Source organism: Bufo bufo, chromosome 1, assembly GCF_905171765.1.
Source record: "Bufo bufo chromosome 1, aBufBuf1.1, whole genome shotgun sequence".
Taxonomy (NCBI): domain Eukaryota; kingdom Metazoa; phylum Chordata; class Amphibia; order Anura; family Bufonidae; genus Bufo; species Bufo bufo.
In genome coordinates this window covers 758,643,428-758,665,070 of record NC_053389.1, presented here as the reverse complement: position 1 = coordinate 758,665,070, position 21,643 = coordinate 758,643,428, and the positions used below count along the sequence as shown (strand labels likewise).

General features: G+C 45.1%; 1 protein-coding gene across 1 annotated transcript; it reads left to right on the top strand.

The window, feature by feature from the left end:
- The first annotated feature begins 2,485 nt into the window (after positions 1-2,485).
- TMED4 (transmembrane p24 trafficking protein 4) lies at positions 2,486-13,591 on the top strand. The gene is made up of 5 exons (XM_040414576.1): positions 2,486-2,711; positions 4,830-4,930; positions 9,355-9,480; positions 11,150-11,296; positions 12,783-13,591. The coding sequence occupies exons 1-5, from the start codon at positions 2,549-2,551 to the stop codon at positions 12,930-12,932; spliced, it is 687 nt and encodes a 228-aa protein (XP_040270510.1). The 5' UTR covers positions 2,486-2,548; the 3' UTR covers positions 12,933-13,591.
- Positions 13,592-21,643: the final 8,052 nt, after the last annotated feature.

The window sequence follows — 21,643 nt, the reverse complement described above, 5'->3', positions numbered from 1 at the left end:
CTGCATCTGCCTTCAGGAAGAAAGGCATCATCAGAAACACGCTGCTGGCTACACGCAGGTACTGCTGGTGGCTTGGGATGGTTTTGGGAGGTGACAGGTTCCCTTTAATGTTACAAAATTTAAATTTTTTATTTATATTAATTCACACAAATGCCCCATCCATCTACTCTTGGTCCGGCCCCCGGGTCCAATATATGAACCCCTTGTGGCCCACGAGTCAAAAAAGTTTGCCCACCTCTGGTCTAGGGAATGGTTCGCCACTCATTAATCTGCTGCATATCTCCGTGAGATGGGGAAGTAAGTTTTCCTGGAACTTTTTATAGTAAATTAACAGTCCCGGGCTCTTTCCTGGTGCAAAGCTGAAGATTACGACTCGCACTTCCTCTTGTGTGATTGGTCTAATTAAAAGAGCACCCATTTCTGCTGAGAGCGAGGGTAGGTTTAGAGAGTGATGCGAGGTAAGACCTCTTTAGTACCTCGCCTTGTCTACTTTCTTTGTTTAAATTATATAGCTCCGAATAAAACTCTTGAAAGGCCTTAGCTATTGATGGGGTGTCTAGCTGAAGAGTACCATCTTTTCCTGTAATTCTGGCGATATGAGATGTTTATTTTGCTTTTTTTTCAATAGGGAGGTCATCATTGTATTGCCCTTATTGCCCTTGCCCTTATACATGGGCATATATTTTGTGTTGGAAGTAGAGCAGATGTTTTTCAATTGCAGTCTCAGACTTGTTAAATTGGCCTGTACTTTGACAGAAGTGGATGTTTTGTGAATTCTTTCCATTGTTGCTATTTGTGCCAGCAGTGAGTCTATAGCCTTTTGTTTCTCTTTCTTAACTTTAGTGCCAAGTGCAATGAAGCTCCCCCTCACAACCGCCTTGTGCGTTTCCCCAAAAAATTGGGTATTTACAGTCAGGGGTAAGTTCGGTGGAGAAAAAAGTACCGTAGATAGAATATCTTTGAACGGCTCACATCGTCTGGGGTCATGAGGTAACGATTCGTTTAGTCTCCAATTCCAGTTTCTGCGGGGCAAGGAGGTCAGGACGAGAGTCACCATACAGGGCGCATGGTCCGAGATCGTGATCGATCCTATTCTAGCTCTACTGCAAGAGAGAAGTAGAGATTAAAACATAATCCAATCTCTGGAAGGATGCGTGTGGGTTAGAATAGAAAGAGTAATCTTTCATAGTGGGATTGAGGTGTCTCCACACCTCATTGAGGCACATCTCTTGTCATTTCTTGTGGAACTTACTCAGGTGTGAGATATGGGATTTGCCTTGTGAGATATGGCTGAGAACTAAATTAAGGTCCGTACCCAGTACTACTGGACCCTCCACAAACGCCTTCAGAACCCAGGTCACCGTGGAGGCGTTAGGGGCGTGGAGGTCCCAGACGGGGCACTGTGGGAGGGAGGGGTCAGTGTTAAGGGGGCGGGGTGCTGTAGATGTCCTCTGGATAGATCATCAGCATCTGATCGGTGGGGGGCGACGCCCGGGACCCCCGCCGATCAGCTGTTTGAGAAGGCCGAGGCGCTTCTCTCGGTTTCCTCAGGCCCAGTGACGTCACGACTAGTATCACTGGCCTGGGCGGGGCTAAGCTCCATTCAAGTGAACAGAGCTTAGCCGCGCCCAAGCCAATTGATACAAGTTGTGATGTCACTGGGCCTGCGGTAAACAGCGAGAAGGCCGCAGCGCTACTGCCAGCGCCGCTGCCTTCTCAAACAGCTGATCGTGGGGGTCCCGGGTGTCGGACCCCTGCCGATCAGATGCTGATGATTTATCCAGTGGATAGATCATCAGTTTAAACAAAGTGCAGAACCCCTTTAAATGAAATAGATTAAATATACGGGTGCAAAGCCGGGTCCTTCAGCTAGTGGATAATAATCCTAAACACACCTCAAAATCCACAATAGACTACCTCAGAAGGCGGAAGTGGAAGGTTTTACCCTTGCCCTCACAGTCCCCTGATCTGAACATCATGCAGCACTCCAGCGGTGGTCCTCACCAGGTGTACTTACCTGCAGCGAGGACATGAGTGCCTGCATGTGACCACTACAGCCAGTCCCTGACCTCAGCAATGTACTGCACACCACCCCTTAGGCCAATGATGTCATCACTGCAGGATTTACCAGGTGGGTATTATTTTTCTTCATTTTACTAACGTTCCTGCTCTTTGCCATTTACTTTTAAATCCCTTTTACTAATTACACTGAAAATAGTTGGGGAAGTGACACCCAATAATTTTTGTATGATCATAACGTTATCACTAGTATTAAAGTTAATCTTTTTTATTACAACCAAAAATATTCAACAAACAAACAAAAACAAATCCGTGACGTCACGACCAGCAGGCTCAGGTAAGATGGCCGCTTTAGGATGACGTTCCTTTCCAGCCTGTGGTGACGTTGCCGTTTCCGGATCCAAGCCTCGCTTTCACTTCGGCTTAACCCCGCCTCTGGGCTGCATGCAGCCAATCAGTAAGCGCTGTGGCTTTCTGGGAAGAGGCGTGACACGCAGGAGGCCGCTGGAAGCTGTGTGTCACCTCAGTCATGTCTCCCCTCGCCCCAAACTGTGGGGCCCTCAGGCCCCTGCTACTCCCCCTGCTCGTGCTGTTCCTAAGCCTCGGTCTGTCCCGGGGACTCTATTTCCACATCGGGGAGACGGAGAAACGATGCTTCATAGAGGAGATCCCGGATGAGACCATGGTCATAGGTGAGGGCGGCAGATGCAGCGTCAGCCGAGAGCCGGTTGGTAGAGGGTTAAAGCAGCATCCGTCTTCAGTGTTGCTATGGAAACCCCTATATACACTGTAACAAGCTTCCTTCATTCAGGATGTTGTTTCCTTGGAAACAGTTCTAAAAGTTGTTTGGTATGGGTTTAAAGGGACAGTACACCAGAAATCTGCAGCCTGTGCAAACCGATCCGCTGATATCAGACAGGCGTATATCAGTATGTAAGATCTTATAAGCTGCCATAGAAATATTCGGTTATGGTATAAGGCTATGTCTTAAAGGGGTTGTCTGGGATTTTGTTATTAATGGCCTAGGCTCAGGATAGGTCACCTTTCACACGAGCGTGACGGATTAGGTCCGGATGTGTTGAGTGACATTCGTACCATTTTGCAAGCAAGTTCAGTCAGTTTTTTCCGCGCTGGTGCAATGCGTTTTTTGACGTGCATGATAAAAAAACTGAAGGTTTACAAACAACATCTCCTAGCAACCATCAGTGAAAAACGCATCACACCCGCACTTGCTTCCGGATACAATGCGTTTTTCACTGAAGCCCCATTCACTTCTATGGGGCCAGGGCTGCGTGGAAAACGCAGAATATAGAACATGCTGCGTTTTTCACGCAACGCAGAACTGATGCGTGAAAAAAAAAAAAAAAAAGCTCATGTACACAGACTCTTTGAAATGAATGGGTCAGGATTCAATGCAGGTGCTATGCGTTCACGTCACGCATTGCACCCGTGCGGAAAACTTGCTTGTGTGAAAGGGGCCTTAGACACTAGAGCTGATCAACTGTTTGAAGAGTCCGGCGAGCGTCTTCACCGCCTTCCACGCGCAGCCCTGTACACTGTGTAGAGGCGGTGTAGCCCAGGGTCGGACTGAGCGGCGCCTAGGCCGTATGACCGATGAACGTGACATCGCTGGCCTAGGAAGAGGCTTCTGCTTCTTCAAACAGCTGATTGGTGGGATCGTCAGACCCCCCCATGATCAGATATTGATGAGCTATCCTGAAGTATTGGAATCCCAGCCAGATGTAGAAATCAAGGCCGACCCTCAAATTTCTGCTCTGTTTGCGGTTTGCACTGCCTGGATCCGCCTGCACGGTTTCCATGTGGACACTGGAAAGCATTGACATACTTGCAAAACCCCTGCCCCCCCCCCCCCAAAAAAAACACAGAACCATTAAAATCAATTGGACTGTTAAGTTGGGTCTGATTTTTGGCACAATTTTTTTTTTAAATAAGACGGTGTGGGCATAATGGCGTGTTCACATGGCTGATTCCGGTGCGGAATACAGTTCCAGAATCCAGTTAATCCACAGGACAAGGGGATAAATATTGGATCAGTGGCGGTCCTGCAGTTGGGACCCCCACCAATCACAAGAACGGGGGCCCAGTACCCGCTGCAGTCCTATGAAATGAACAGAGTGGCTGCTATATTCCGTTCTATGGGAGTTTCGGAGATAGATGAGCGCTGTACTCGGCTATCTCCGGATAGGGGATAACTTAATCTAACCAAAATGCCCCTTTAGGCTAGGGCTACATGGCGACAGCTTTTATAATGTTGGTCAACGGTGTTGCACTGCGACATACAGCGCAAAAAATCCATCCAAGTTGGGTTTTTGTGCGACTGTTGCCATTGACTATCATTGCAGCGGTGTAGCCCTAGCCTTAAAGAAAACGTCAGCCACTCCAGCAACAAGGGTATGATAACAGAGAGCCACAGACGGTACTCCGAAGGAGCTTTGAAGGGCTTGTCCAATCTTCAGGGGATCAGAGAGGCTCATAAAACAGAAAAATGCTTTCCTCACCTCCTTAAGGTCCCTCCAGCTTTCCGGGTCTGGTCCCTGTTGGATGACATCAGGTCCACCGTTCTCTCCATTCACTTCCAAAAATAGCTGAGCCTGCTAAAGTGCTATTAGTGGGAAAAATAGAGAGCCATGCTTGTGCAGCCGCTTGTCCGTTCCCAGCTGGGCAATGAAGCCCTGTTCTGCAGATAGGAGCAGGTTGTAGAGGTGGGACCGGCACCTATGGATATGCAATAAATGTCCCAGATGGGAAAACCCCTTTTATTTAACCTGTTTTTGATTTTTTTTTTTCAGGAAACTACAAGACTCAGCTGTGGGACAAACAGGCAGAGACTTTTCTGCCGTCTACTCCGGGTCTGGGCATGCATGTTGAGGCGAAAGACCCTGATGGCAAGGTATACAGAGGCAGTTTTTTTTTTTGGGGGGGGGGGGGGGGGGATATTTTTATATCACATGTTGGACATGTGCAGAGCAGCAGGGTGTATTGTGCCCGGCTTCATTGCATGGCACCTTGCAGACCAGAGAGTCCAACACCAGCGGTTCATGTACAAGATATGGAGGAGTCTAGTGGTGACTACAACGGCTCGGGTAGATGTCCACCAAGACGGTGGAGGGTGGTGGACACTAAACAACATGACTGTCCCATGAACCAAGTGAAGCCACACTTTAAATCAGGGTTTCTCAACTCCGGACACAAAATCACTGCATGTATAGATAAGGTAGGGTAGGTTGTCAGGGGGTAATAATTCAATTAAGAATTATTAATTATGGTCATAAAAATAATTAACCATAAAAAAATAAAATGTATAAAATTTGTCATAAATTCTTAAAATCACGACCTGGTGAATTGTAGACAAACTAATTGATACAATTCACATCTGAGTCTGACTATTTCCTCAGATAAATAAGTTCTTTTTGACGTGAGATGACGTTAATGATAAACATGTAGTTCTGCAGTATACAATAATACACAGGTTTATTGGTTACAAGGTTATAAACATAAATAAGTAAATAAACACAATGATACATGCAAATGAATATATATAGCGTTAAGGCTACTTTCACACTTGCGTTTTTCTTTTCCGGCATAGAGTTCCGTCACAGGGGATCTATACCGGAAAAGAACTGATCAGGTATGTCCCCATGCATTCTGAATGGAGAGTAATCCGTTCAGTTTGCATCAGGATGTCTTCAGTTCAGTCGTTTTGACTGATCAGGCAAAAGATAAAACCGCAGCATGCTACGGTTTTATCTCCGGCTAAAAAAACTGAAGACTTGCCTGAATGCCGGATCCGGCATTTTTTCCCATAGGAATGTATTAGTGCCGGATCCGGCATTCAGAATGCCGGATCCGTCCTTCCGGTATGCGCATGCGCAGACTGAAAAAAAGGTGAAAAAATAATGCCGGATCCGTTTTTGCCGGATGACACCGGAAAGACGGATCCGGCATTTTAATGCATTTTTTCGACTGATCAGGCATTTTTAAGACTGATCAGGATCCTGATCAGTCTTACTAATGCCATCAGTTAGCATACATTTTGCCTGATCCGGCAGGCAGTTCCGGCGACGGAACTGCTTGCCGGATCTCTCTGCCGCAAGTGTGAAAGTAGCCTTATATAAAGCATTACAAGCTTAGGCTATGTTCACATCAGCGTTCAGCCTTTCCGTTCTCTTGCTCCGTTATAGGAGCAGGAAAACGGAAAGGACGGATTCGGCTCATAACTGAGCCGAACTGAGCCTACGGACCTCATAGACCCCCATAGACTATAATGGGGTCCGTTAGGTTTCCGCTCAGAAGATGATTTTGGAGCGGAGACAAAAGTCCTGCATGCAGGACTTTTGTCTCCGCTCCAAAATCATCTTCTGAGCGGAAACCTAACGGACCCCATTATAGTCTATGGGGGTCTATGAGGTCCGTAGGCTCAGTTCGGCTCAGTTATGAGCCGAATCCGTCCTTTCAGTTTTCCTGCTCCTATAACGGAGCAAGAGAACGGAAAGGCTGAACGCTGATGTGAATAAGGCCTTAATAATACATGTGAGTGGAAATAACTTATAACAAAGCTATTATTAGGTTAGGATATCCAAATAGGAACATAAGTTATATACATTACTTCTGTTCAGAGAAAACCTCATGATATCAGGATGGGCATGTCTAATCCTAGACATCAATATGGAATGCTAAATACATTCTGCCCCCCCTAACCAACTACACATCACATGACTTCAAGATGGGCAAATCCATCCAAGGATATAACTTAGAAGAGATAACTGTATCCTTCCGCCCCATCCTGGACTATTTTCACACATATAACTTTGGTAAAAATATTAAGACAAATAACAGGGATCTAGGATCTTTGCCAGACCATATGTTAAATGGGAAGGACTTGAAATAAGTCTTTCCTGTGGGAATCCATCACAAGCTTGATGGATATCACACACACAATCATTTAATGATTTGCTAGATTGAGTCTTGATTCTTCTGCAGGTAGAATGAAGTCTCACAATATCCTAAGACTACATCTCAATATGGAGATGATCAATTAATTCATGTATTTATTGATTTATTCGCCAATCTGGATGGTATAATTTCACCTACACTATCAAATTAGTCTTAATAAAATGAAATATCATTTTCTGTGTCTCCTACCAAGTCCTAGTAAGAATCTCACTTCTGCTCCTAGGAAAGCTGGGTGGTCCATCATAGCGCATCTCATGGCTTTCATCTTGATAGACCCCTCTAGAGAGCGCAACTTCTCCCCTCTTTCCTTGTTTTTTTTTTTCTCTCTCTCTCTGTGTGGTTTATGATCCCAAACTTATCAGTTAGACACGCCTTCCTAGTTTGGAACTTTCCAATCATTGTCGGATGGGCGTGACTATTGATAAGAAATATGACATCATAACCTTATCCAGAATGCACTTTTGCTACTGTTGTAATGTCACCTACTCATACCTAGGTGGCACTGCTGTGTAAGCTATTTGCATCATAGTATAAAGGGTTAACTTGTGTAAGTCTGAATAAAACGTATTTTATACATTTGACCTTAGAAGCTTTAATTCAAAGTTATAGAGATTAATTCTGACACTTGTAGCAATTAGAGACAGACCTCTAGGCGTCTCTGAATGTTTCTCACACTGTTGATTTATGGACCATAATGATATGAATGGGCCTTGTTTTCTCACAGATATATTAGTACCTCCTGTCATACCAAAGATGTGATTGATTGTTACAAAACACACATCTTTAAAGACACTTTTTTAGAGACAAATATTTTCCTAATGAGAAATATATATAATATACTGGATACATGTTGTCTTCATAACATATATATATATTACTTTATATTATATTGTTATATGTCCTACTGATTGTTTTATGCTAAGGACTAAGGCTCATTAAATGAATACATACATATTATATATTTTGCTTTATTAATAAATACCTAATTGTATAGGTAATTATCACCAGCTGCTTCTTATCTTATCTCCCGTCATAAATTTATAAGTAGACAAGGAGGCCTCTTCTCAGACCGGTACATTAATGAGAAGAATAACACTAAAGAGCAGAAACCTTTGTGCGACCTTACTTCGGCCTACTCAAGACATACAAAATAGTAAATATAGTCGAGCATGGCTCTTATAGGCAATGAACATCCATCTTGACTAGAATAATTGTATATCAATGCATTTACCTATGAAAAGGCACAACAAGGTATACATACATATATATATCACTCAAGCTAGTAAATGTACCCTTTAAAACATCACTTTTAATATATATATAAGTTAAAATAGGACCCACCAGGGTAAAGACAGACAAATAAATAAACGTAATAGATACTAAGATAATTGGGACAGATAACGCAGTGGAACTATAATCAAATGATTAGAGGCAAAACAAACAAGGGGATACCGTAGAACATAGGTGGGATAGACTGAAGAATAATAGGTCCAGAGTCAGATCAGCAATTCTTACTGGATGTCAGATGATGGTAGATCGAGGTGACCCAGCAAAGATATGATGAAAACAGCTTGCGGTATATATCCATAGATAGGCAAAAGATGGGATAACTGCCCCTAACAGCCTATACTATCCCTACCTAAAGCAGAACAGCCCCCCTGGATGGGAGAACTATCCTACCTATAAACATAGCCCCTGGAATTAGAATCCCTGCCTGGAATATCCCATGCATGGAAGCCCAATGAAGATGTGGAAGTCCAATGGGTGTCCCAGAATCCAAATCTCCCGACGCGTTTCCCCAGCTTCAATATGAAGGTTCATCAGGGGAGAAAGTAATTAGCACAATGGCTGTGGCCAATGTGATGACCAGCAGCCAGTTTCTCAACTCCGGTCCTCGGGGCCCACCTACCGGTCATGTTTTCAGCATTTCCTTAGTATTGAGCAGGTGACATAATTAGTGTCCATGCATCAGGACTTGCCTCAGGTGTTCATTCCGTGGGATATTCTCTAATCCTGACCGGTAGGTGGGTCCCGAGGACCGGAGTTGAGAAACCCTGCTTTAAATGGAGCCGTCTTTCCGGCTCCTTTCTCAATGGTAGTTCTAGTGACTGTGGGTAACAGCTGGTTGGCGGGGGTGCCAGCAGTCAGACCTCACCATCTTGATATTGACGACCCATCCTGAGGTTCGGACGGAGCCCCTTTACATACGTTTGACAGAACAGCTCGGTCACGTAGTCCTGGATGGCTGTGGAGCCATTATGGGTGACTTGCTTGTACTTCACAGTTCTTTTAGGTTATTTAGATGCAGCGTTATCTGCGTACAGCATAAAACCTGTTTAATGTGTTATTCTTGTTCTTCAGGTCATCCTCTCCAGGCAGTACGGCTCAGAAGGCAGATTCACCTTTACGTCTCACACCCCTGGAGAGCACCAGATCTGCCTGCACTCCAACTCTACTAGGATGTCTCTCTTTTCTGGAGGCAAGCTGGTGAGACCCCACACTGTATACATAGATGGTTGTGGGCGCACTGGTAGGAGACCTCCTCTAGTAGCCGAACATACACATAATGATGCCGTTCTCTTACAGCAAGATTCCAACCTTTTTTTTTTTTTTTTTTTTTTTTTTACAAAATGTGATTTCAGGGCATCTCTAGAAGAAAACTTTGCTGTGTCTCATCACAGACAACCCCTTTCAGATCCAAACTGATTTGCCTTTGGGCAGGAAATTTAAAGGTGTTTTCCAAATCTTTAATACTGATGACCTATCCTGTAGACAGATCATCAGTATCTGATTGGTAGGGGTCGGGGACCCCTGGCGATCAGCTGTTTAAGAAAGCAGCGGCGTTCGCAGTAGCGGTGCAGCTTTCGCTCAGCTTTTTCTAGGCCGTGTTAGGTCATGTTCTTCTGTCACGTGGCCTAGGTGCAGCTCATCCCTATTGAAGTGAATAGGGCTAAGCTGCATTACCAAGCACAGCCGCGGTACAGTGTACGGCACGGAGAAGTCTGCGGCGCTCACAGGAGCGCTGGTGCCTTCTCAAACAGCTGATCGCCGTTGGTCCTGGGAGTCGGACCCCCACCGATCAGATACTGATGACCTATCCTGAGGCTAGGTCATCAATATTAATGTCTTGGAAAACCCTTTTTAAGTCCACGTGGTAACCATTCAGAAAGTGGGTGCTGCGTCATTCCTCATCTCTTCTGTGGAGATGCCGCAGGGGAACTGAACACCACCGCTTCTACCACAGATTCCATTGGGCCGCAGAGAACCTCAGCAGTAGGACTGCTTGTGATCAAGTTAGGCTACTTCCACACTCGCGTTTGGTGCGGATCCGTCATGGATCTGCACAGACTGATCCGTGCAGATAATACAACCGTCTGCATCCGTTTAGAACGGATCCATTTGTATTATCTTTAACATAGCCAAGACGTATCCGTCATGAACACCATTGAAAGTCAATGGAGGACGGATCCGGTTTCTATTGTGTCATAGAAAACGGATCCGTCCCCATTGACTTGCATTGTGTGTCCGGATCCGTTTGGCTCAGTTTCGTCAGACGCTGCAAGCAGCGTTTTGGTGTCCGCCTCCAAAGCACAATGGAGACCGACTGGAGGCAAACTCATGCGTTCTGAGCGGATCCTTTTCCTTTCAGAATGCATTAGGGCAAAACTGATACATTTTGGACCGCCTTGTGAGATCCCTGAACGGATCTCACAGACGGAAAACCAAAACGCCAGTGTGAAAGTAGCCTTAACCCTTCTGGAAAAATAAAGTGTCTGACCCTCTAAAGCCTATTAATGGAGGGTTTCAAAGATACACTGCCACTGCGCTATTTTGGGCATTTTGTTTTTCTGTGCCAGCAAAATTTGCACCAAATGTTGCAGCAATCCTTGCGGGGATGCTGGGGTTTTGCTGCAGACTGCATTGCAAAGGATACAATCTGCAACATAAACGGACATGTTGTGAATAATAAATCTTAACCGCAGGTCACGACATGTACGGAATTTCTTGTGGAAAATGTCCACAGCGCGCGCCTGAGACTTGTGAAAATGTCATCCACTTTGCTGCTACTGTAAGCGCCGCATGTGTGTAGATGGAGAGGAAGAGAGCCGTAGATGTGTACATAGATATGATATATCCTGACTGTCTTCGTTTTCAGAGAGTTCATTTAGACATCCAGATTGGAGAACACACAAACAATTACCCAGAGATCGCAGCAAAGGACAAACTAACAGAACTACAGCTCCGAGTGCGACAACTCTTGGATCAGGTGGAACAAATCCAGAAGGAGCAGAACTATCAGAGGGTAAGATGGGGGGCGATCTGCGGAAGGTTCAGGGTTTGCTTTTTCCTGTAACTAGGCTAACTGTAAATGTTGCGAGCTGACGCATTTTAGGTTGGAGTCACACCTGCAGTTTTTGATTGAATTTATTTGAGCCAAAGCCAGAAGTGGATTAGAAAGGAGTGAGAAGTATAAAGGAACAATAATTTACTTCTCCTTCCTGCTGGATCCACTTCCAGGGGTGGACAGACCATGGAAACTACCTGAGCCCTCCTCATTACCACCAGCCAGGGAAGTAATGGTCTGACGCAGCTGAAGTAGGAGGACAGGACGTGGCCACCACAGTGGGGCAGGTACTTGGGGGGGTATTGCTAGGTGCTGCAGAGGGGGTCCTGAGCGAGAGCCACCTTTTAGTTATGACATCCATAGGTCCTAATTCACTAAAGAGCTCCAAATCCTTATGCTAAAGAAAATTGTTGACCTGATACAAGCTATTTGGGGGGGGGGGGGGGGGATCTAAAGTTGGGGCCTTCCCCCTCCCACCCCTGATACCAAGCAGTAAAGCAACCTATGGCGTATGCTGCAAAAGAGAGTAGAATGAACATTGGGAGTTATGTTTTGCATAGACATTAGCAGGGATGTGATGGTTAAATGTTTTTTTAAGAAAGGCTTCTAAAGGTTTTAGAATAATAATGAAAAAATAATACAAAAAAACACCTTATACTATAACCGTTCCAGTTCCGATGCTCTGACCTTCCCCCGCTGAGCTTTGTTTTCTTGACTGCAGCGGTGACGTTCCTGTATACTGCACATCACCACTGCAGCCAACCGCTCGCCTACACGGTCTCGTGCCATATACCACTGAGGCCGTTGGGTGGGGGGGGGTTTGGGTGTTAAGTATAATGTTTTTTTTTTTTTTTTTAAGGGGTTTTCCCGGTGTTTAATATTGATGACCTATCCTTAGGATAGGTGATCAGTATCAGATCGATGGGGGTCTGACTCCCGGCACTCTTGCCGATGACTTGTTTGAGGCCTGTGGACACCGTGGCCTCCTCGCAGCTTGGCCGCCTTCACTGCAGTGGGACTGGGCTGCGCCTAGGCCACGTGACCTACGGATGTGACGTTACAAGGACGAGGCTGCGGCACGCACCAGAGCACTGTGACCCCTTCAAACAGCTGAGCGATGGGGGTCACACCCCCGCCAATTTGATGTTGATGATCTATCTTGAGGACAGGCCATCTATCTCAAAATCTAGGAAAACCCCCTTAGTATCTTCTCAGAATTTTTTTTTATGAACACGTACAGTAATAAATGAAATGGAACAAATAAAGCATTTGTGTATTTTCTTACATGAGATGGAATAAAAGAGAATGTTGGGGGGGGAGGGGGGAGCTTGGATGGTGACAGAGAACCACATATATATACTCCATGAATGTGCCTTTAAATATATAACATTTAGGAAACTAAGTCTTGTAATGTATCTACTGACGTCATGTATTCATGTTGCAGTACCGCGAGGAGCGATTCCGACTAACCAGCGACAGCACAAACCAGCGCGTCCTGTGGTGGTCTATTGCTCAGACCCTCATCCTTATCCTCACCGGCATCTGGCAAATGAGACACCTTAAATGCTTTTTCGAGGCCAAGAAACTAGTGTGAAGCGTCTACCTCCATGCCCGATCCTGCATACTGTATACCCCACGCATATGGACAAAAAAAAACAACCATATGGTCTTCTGTCCGTGTTCCCACCTGCCCACACGTAGATATTGCCTTTATAGGTATATAGCCACAATATTTCTAAACTGTATGGAGACCAGTGGGTTCAGAGATGCCATCACTCGGGTTCTTGTCAAGGGTCTGTCACTGTTGGCCAGAAACACAATTTTTTTTTTTTTTGTGGGGGTGGGAATCTTTTTAATAAATACACCTGAAATATTATCTGTTCTTGCAGTAACAAAGGACTGGAGCCCTGAGATGGTTGGGGTCCAAATCTGGAATGCATTTGTTTTCATGGCGGTACTTGCCCAACCCTCTAGACCTTTTGGGCTGTAAGAATGGTGACAGAACTATTAATGGGGTTGGTCTATCCACAGGTGGTAGATACAGCGGTTCGACTACGGAGACCCCCATTAACACAAGATCATAGTCCCCTGTGTAAATGGTGGTGTCTATGGGACTGATGGAGATAGCCAAGTGATGGGCACTCCTCTAGACTCATTCACACCTGGACCACCATTCTAATGATCACTGGGGGTCCCAATGGCCAAACCCGTGCTTTTATCACCTCTTCTGTGGGTACAGTAGGCAATAAATCTTGTTAATGGCATCTTAACATTTCCTACTAAAATCAAAACCTTACGGGTAAGTAAATGTTCTTGCGTCTTTCTCTTTAAGCGTTGAAAACACAACATACTTGCATCTGTTTCTGGGAAAGCTGGGTGATGACCAGTATGGCTTCCATTACAGCAGCCGTCAGCTTTCCCAGAATGGCAGGGTTGCCTAGTCACTTAGAGCCTTGGGATCGAGAATGGTTTAGGCTGAGTTGCTGTTAGAATTGCGCACATGGATTAGTGGGTAGTGAAGGTGTAGGGTGTAGGCAGCTTGTACCCGTGTGCCTATAGCATAGCATGCTGGTACGTGTAGTTCTGCTGCAGGTACCCTATTTAATACTGACCTGATGTATGTTTTATACATGTATTAGAGCAGGCATCCTCAAACTGTGGCCCTCCAGCTGTTGCAAAACTACAACTCCCAGCATGCCCGAACAGCCTACAGGTATCAGCCTACAGCAGGGCATTGTGGGAGTTGTAGTTTTACAACAGCTGGAGGGCCGCAGTTTGAGGATGCCTGTATTAGAGACTAGTTACATTTACCTAGACCGTAGATGTAGGGCATATACTGTAACCCAGGGCAGACTATCCGGTGCCAGCTTTCTTTAGTCTTTCTACACTGTCCTGCTGAAAGGTGGGTAATGCACCTTAAAGGGGTTGGTCCATCTGGGACATTGACATATCACTAGCAATGTCAGGGGAACTCTGAGACCTGCTCCTATCTCCAGAATGGTGAAGGAGAGCACACTACGCATGCGTGGCATCCTCGCCATTCTTCCCTATTGGATTTGAGTGCTCACTCCGCTGTTTTCGGAAAGCCCATTAGCTGTGACTGGAGACCACCACACTGCGCAAGCGCTGTCACCTCTCTATTGTAAGCTATAGGACCGGCGGTAATAGCAGAGCTGGAGCTCGGCTGTTTTCAGAACTCCCATAGCGGTAAACGGAGGGTGGGCACACGTGCAGCTGCTCTCTGTTCACTTTGGGGGGCACCGTTCTGGACATAGGAGTCGGTCTCGGAGGGGAACTGTGAGACCAGCAACCATCCAACATTAGAGAGATGCCATCGATCTCCCAGATAGGCCAACCCCTTTAATAAGCTTGGTGTATGATGTATGCACCCACTGTATGAAGCCTTTTGATGACTGCTATTCCAGGATTTCAGTATTGATGTCCTATCCTCAGGAGAGGCCATCAATATCAGATGGGCTGGCGTCCGAAACCCCGAAACCGAACACCCCTGCACAATACGCTCTTTCGGAGTAGCTGTGACTTCTGGAACTGCACCTCTCAGTCCGGTGAAGGGAACTGGTAGGCGCAGTGCTGCTTCTATTGAAGTGACTGTTACGAGCTCTGTCCCCTGCACAATGGATGGAGCTGTGTAGTTTCGGGGGGGGGGGTGCAGTGCAGGAAAAAAATATCTCTGATTGGCATCTGCTCATCTACCTAGTCTTCTTTTATTAATGGTCTATACTCGGGATCATTAGGGGTCTGACAACCGGCACCCCCCACCCATCATCTGTTCTGCTGTAACTCCAGCGCTGGAATTACAGTGCCGTCCATTGTGCAGTGGACAGAGCTGGTAACTGCAGCCATTCACTTCAGTGGGAGCAGCGCTGCAGTAACCTGCGTCGTCCACCCTGAAGGATGGAGCTGTTTAGTGCCAGCGCAGACCTCTAAAGCTACTGTGGAACAGCTGAGCAGTGAGGTGCATTAGGTCGGACCCCCTGATGGGTCCCGTTGAAGTCCGTGGGGTTGGCCAAAATTAATCTAACGTGTATGGCCGCAGAGAAGGATGTCGCCTTACTGCTAAAATCTAGTGGTTTGGGTTGTCAAATTTTTTTTTTTTTTTTAGTCACTGTCAGGTGCTGCCCCTAAAGGAGTGTTTGCCAGGAAAATTTGTATTGTTACTACCGGACAGCAGGGGGCGTGATTGTGTGGTAATGCCATATTCTACTGGGCATGTGCCTGCTTTTTAGTGGAGGAGGATTGCATCTTTGGGAGAGCGGTGGGGTTCGCCACTCTGCCTGTGTTCACATGGTGCAGATTTGTTTCGGCCTCCACAACCCCATGCATATATTAGAGTGGATTTACAGGGGCAGAAATTTCTGCAGCATGCGAACATGGCCTGATACCTTCTTCCCCGTAGTCATCACGGCATTGAAGCATATAACAGTTAGGCTGTCACTAACGCCTCGCCCTCATACGTGTCCTTTTTGACACAGCCTCCAAAATGATGTCTCTTAATGTATTTTATATCTCTGGGATTACAATGAAGAATGCTCCGATTTTCTGTGATGATTTTGGATTGTAATAAAAGCTAATATTTCCATGTCTATGGGAGCGTTGTCTGGTGTTCTTCAGTGGTGTGCGGAGTCCAGATCCTAAAGGGGTTGTCCAGGATTGGAAAAACATGGCTTCTTTCTGCCAAAAAACAGCACCACCCCCTGTCCACAGGTTATGTGTGGTATTGCAGCTCTGCCTCGTTGACATCAAAGAAGCTGAGTGACGACACCAGGCACAACACATGGGTGGATGTGGATGAAAGCAGCTAGGATTTTCTAGTCCAGGACATCCGGGGCCATTTTAATCCTCTTTTATTTACCAAGCCTTCCTATTGGCCCACCGAAAATAACCGAGCGACGCGCTCTGCTATATCCGTCGGGCCCATAGAAATGAATGGAGAGCACGTGCGGTGCACCCTTCGGGACTTTGCCGGCTCCGTTTACCCACATGACCCATATCCTAGTGATATGCCACCATTGTCTGAGATGACACAACCCCTTTAACCCTTAGGATACCAGAGTTTTTTTTTTTTTGTTTTTTTTTCGTTTTCATTTTTCTTCCCTATCTACCTTGAGCCATAACATTTTTTTATATTTCCGGTCACATAGCTGTATGACGGCTTATTTTTTTGGGGGAAAAGTTGTACTTTCTAATGCTACCATTAATTATGGCATACAATGTAGTGAGAAGCGGTAAAAAAATTCCAAATGGGGTGGAATTAGAAAAAAAACGCAATTCCTCCACCGTTTACAGGTTTTGTTTCCACTGCGTTCTGTTTGCGGCAAAACTTACCCATGCCCTTTATTCTCTGGGTCAGTACGATTACAACAATACCCCATATGTATAGGTTTTAACCCCTTCACGCATTATGATGTACAGGTACCTATTTGCGGGCCAGGGGATGTATGGAGCGGGCCTCTGCAGTGAGCCCGCTCCATACGATCGATCTGCTGGCAGTATGATACAGCCAGCATCCGGCCGCACTGACAGGAAGCGCCGCCCCTGCCATTTAACCCCTCAGGTGCCGCGATCAAGGTTGATCGCGGCACCTGTGAAGTGATGCGGCTCCATCTTCCTTCCCATCGGAGCCCCCGCTGTGAAATCGCGGGGCTCCGATCGGTTGCCATGGCAGCCTGGACTCTGCTGAAGCTATCCAGGCCTGCCATGGCTTTCTCCATACTGAGCTATGCACGAGGCATAGCGCTGAATGGAGAGTGTAAAAATCCTATTCACCATAATAGATCTCTATTATGGTGAATAGAAGATGGGATCAAAAGATCCCATGTACGAGGCCCCTATGGGGGCTAATTCCTGTAAAAAAAAAAAAAAAAAAAAAAAAAAAAAGTTAAATAAAGTAAAAAAACACCAATATATTAAGTTTGAATCACCCCCCTTTCCCAATTTTACAATAAAAAAATAAACATATTTGGTATCGCCGTGCCTGAAAATGTCTGAACTATTAAAAAATTATTTTGCGGTGAACGCAGTAACAGAAAAAAAATTAAAAACACATGATTTGCCACTTTTTTTGGTCATTTTGTCCCGCCAAAAAATGTCGGTCAAAACTTTGTATATACTACAAAAATGGCATCAATGAAAACGACAGTTCTTTACGCAAAAAACAAGCCCTTAGGCTCCATTCACACATCCGCAATTCCACCATGCATTTTGCGGAACGGAATTGCGGACCCATTCATTTCTATGGGGACGCACGATGTGCGGCCTGGAATTGTGGACCTGCAATTCCGATCCCGAAAAAAATAGAACATGTCCTATTCTTGTCCGCAATAGCAGACAAGAATAGGCATATTCTATTAGTGCCGGCAATGTGCGGTCCGCAAAATGCAGAACGCACATTGCCGCTGTCCGTGTTTTGCGGATCCGCAAAACAGACACGGATGTGTGAATGGACCCGTATAAAGCTCTGTAGACCGCAATATAAAAAAAGTTATGGCTGTCAGAATATAGCAATGCAAAGAAAATTTACATTTTTGTAAAGATTTTAATTTTTTTTTAACGCAGTAAAACAAAAAATAACTGTTTACGGTTGGTATCGCCGCATTCGTATTGAGCCGCAGAATATGAATGTCAGGTCATTTTTAGTGCATATTGAACGCTGTGATGTCAGAAACCCAAAAACCTTAGTGGAATTCAGTTTTTTTATTTTTTATTTTGCCACACAAATATTTTTTTTCCAATACAAAACATAGTAAATTAAATGGTGGCATTAAAAAATGCATCTTTTCCCGCAAAAATTAAGACCTCATATAGCTATGTGACTATAAATAAAAAAGTTATGGCTTCTGGAACATGAGGAAAAATCAAAAATGTAAAAATGAAAATAGGCCTGGTCTTGAAGGGGTTAATAAACTTTGGGAAAAAAAAAAGCATTTCACCATATCTGACCCCTGTAACTTTTTTTTATAGTTAAATCCACTCCGCTGTGTGGGAGCTCATTTTTTGTGGGACAATCTGTAGTTTTTATTGATACCGTTTTGGAGTTTGTGACTTTTTGATCACATTTTATTAAAAAAAATTTGGGTAAGAAAAACTGAAAAAATTGCAAATTGGCCATTTTGTCCCTTTTTATTCCATTACACTATTCGCCGTATTGAAAAATATTTTTATATTTTAATAGTACGGGCGTCACGGTGATACCTATGATGTTTATATTTTTTGTTATATAGGTATTTTTTTTTTATTATATGGAAAGAGGGGTGATTTAAACTTTTTTAGATTTTTTTTTTATATATATTTTTTACGTTTTTTTCTTTTTTGTAATGATTTTGAAGCTCGCATGTGAGCGTACGAAATTTTTAATTTTGAACAATCAGGGATTTTTCAAATGCATTTATTACTGTCTATTGCTCATTTCCTATGTTGGCCTGCCACCTGGAGGCCAAAATAGGAATTGCAGCTTGAATGCCCTCAGCCTCTACAGCGAGGCTGAGTGTATTTAAGGGTCCATTCACACGTCCGTAACGTGTTTTGCGGATCCGCACATCGCCGGCACTAATAGAATATGCCTATTCTTGTCCCCAATTGCGGACAAGAATAGGACATGTTCTATTTTTTTCGGGAACGGAATTGCGGACCCGGAAGTGCGGGTCTGCAATTCCATATCCGGGCAGCACATCGTGCTGCCCCATAGAAATGAGAGGGTCCGCAATTCCATTTCGCAAAATGCGGAATGAAATTGCGGACGTGTGAATGGACCCTTAATCAATTACCGGCATCCTCATTGGCCACAGAGGATGCTGGTAACAAGCCGCTTCTGGGTTTTTGACCCTTTAGATGCCATGATCTCACTTGATCACGGCATCTAAAGGCTTTAATTACCGCGATCGGCATTATTTCCGGTGGCTGTAATTAGCCGCGGGTCTCTGCTGTTTGAAATAGCAGAGACCTGCTGGCCATGACGCCCACTGCACGTGTGAGCGGGCGCCATGTTCGCACATCGCTCCAACGCCGTTTATGTATGGCGCTGGTAGCGAGAGGGTTAAACAAAGTAAAGTTTTAAAAAATTCACCCCACCCCTTTTTCCAAAATTAAATTAAAATTCTAGGCCTCACCTTATTTGAAAATGGCTGAACTATTAAAATGTAAATTATATTTTTTATATGGTGAATGGTTTATTCGCTTCACCTCCATAAAAATAAAATAAAGTGTGATTGAAAAGTCATACTATAAGGTCTCTTTCAAACGACCAGTATTTTGCATCAATATTTGTAAGCCAAAATCGGGAGTGGAACCTACGGAGAAAAGGAATAATAGAAATATTTGTGCCTCTTCTGTGTTTTGGACCCACTCCTGGTTTTGGCTACTAATACTGATGCAAAAATACTGACCGTGTGAAAGAGTGTAAGGCCTCATGCACACAAACATATTTTCTTTCCGCTTCCGTTCCGGTTTTTTTGCGGACCGTATGTGGAACCATTCACTTCAATGGGGCTGTAGAAAATACAGAAGTTAGGCCTCATGCACACGACCGTTGTGTGTTTTGTGGTCCGCAAAACACGGATGGCGTCCATGTGCGTTCTGCAATTTGCGGAACGGCATGGACTGCCATTGATATAACTGTCTATTCTTGTCCGCAAAACGGACAAGAATAGGACATGTTATATTTTTTTTTTTGCGGAGCAACGGATGCAGACAACACACAGAGTGCTGTCCGCATCTTTTGCAGCCCCATTGAAGTGAATGGGTCCGCACCCGAACCACAAAAACTGCGGCTTGAATGCGGACCAAAACAACGGCTGTGTGTGCATGAGGCCTTACTCTGTTTCCGTTTGTCTGCATGGCCGTTCCGCAAAAAAGTAGTGCATGTCCTATTATTGTCCGCAGATCACGGTCCGAGGCCCCATTCAAGTCAATAGGTCCAGCCCATATTGCTCATGTGTTTGGTGGTAAGTTACTGTTTCTGTATACGATCTGCAAAAAACTGATCAAATACGGAAACCATACGGATATGTTTTGTGCAATAACGGAACGGAAGAGGACTTCAATCAGAGGGGGAAAAAAAAACTCAGATACGGAACAACGTATCATTGAAAAATGGACCGCAAAACAACAACGGTCGTGTGCATGAGCCCTTATACTCGCTCATATAAAGTGTTAAACTAATGATTGCACAAGAACTGTTGATCCTGGATCCTGTCAACAACTATCCAGTCGTCTTGACTAGAGATGAGCGAATTTCATGTTATGAAATTCGTTCACGCTTCGTTTGGTGGTAAAAGCAGAATTGCGTTATGGATTTCGTTACCACGGACCATAACGCAATTCTGTGACTGAATGCATAACGGAATGCCTTTTTAACTGATGACCAATCCTCTGCACACTTCTACCACCTGATGGCGCTGGAGTGCAGAGAGAAAAGGCGATCCCTTGATAAAACTCTATGGTTCCTGACTGCTTCCTGTACAGCAGGACCAAGACTGCTAGCCAGGGGCGGATTGGCCCCGGAAAAAAAAAATACTAAAAGTGGCCCCGTTTTGTAGTCGGGTCCACATTGATGGAAGGCAGGGCCACCAATACCATATCTTGGCACATTATACCACCAAAGACCACAGCCCATCACAAGATACTGCCAGCAGCACAAAATACATCCCCAAAAACATCCACTGGCCGACCGTGAGGAGGACTCAGGCGGCCCCCTGGGCATTGGCCCACCGGGAAATTTCCCTGTAAGGTCTATGGCCAATCCGCCCCTGCTGAGCTGCGCACGTTACAGGTCAACCTGCTTCAATTCACTGCATTTATTCTGGTGACAGAAGCAGACCTCCCAAGTGTCCTCCTTTTGGAGGGACAGTCCCTCTTTTTGATCCAAGTTCCTCTTTCCCTCTTTTCTCCTTAAAGGGGTTGTCTCACTTCAGCAAATGACATTTATTATGTAGAGAAAGTTAACACAAGGCACTTACTAATGTATTGGGATTCTCCATATTGCCTCCTTTGCTGGCTGGATTCATTTTTCCATCACATTATACACTGCTCGTTTCCATGGTTACGACCACTCTGTGATCCATCAGCAGTGGTCGTGCTCACACACTATAGTACAAAGCACCAGCCTATGTGCGCTCCTACGCTCCAGGCCACCAGAGAGGCCGGCACTTTTTCCTGTAGTGTGCAAGCACGACCACCACTGCCGTACTGCAGGTTGGTCGTAACCATGGAAACGAGCAGTGTATAATGTGATAGAATAATGAATCCAGCCAGCAAAGGAGGCAATATGGAGAATCACAATACATTAGT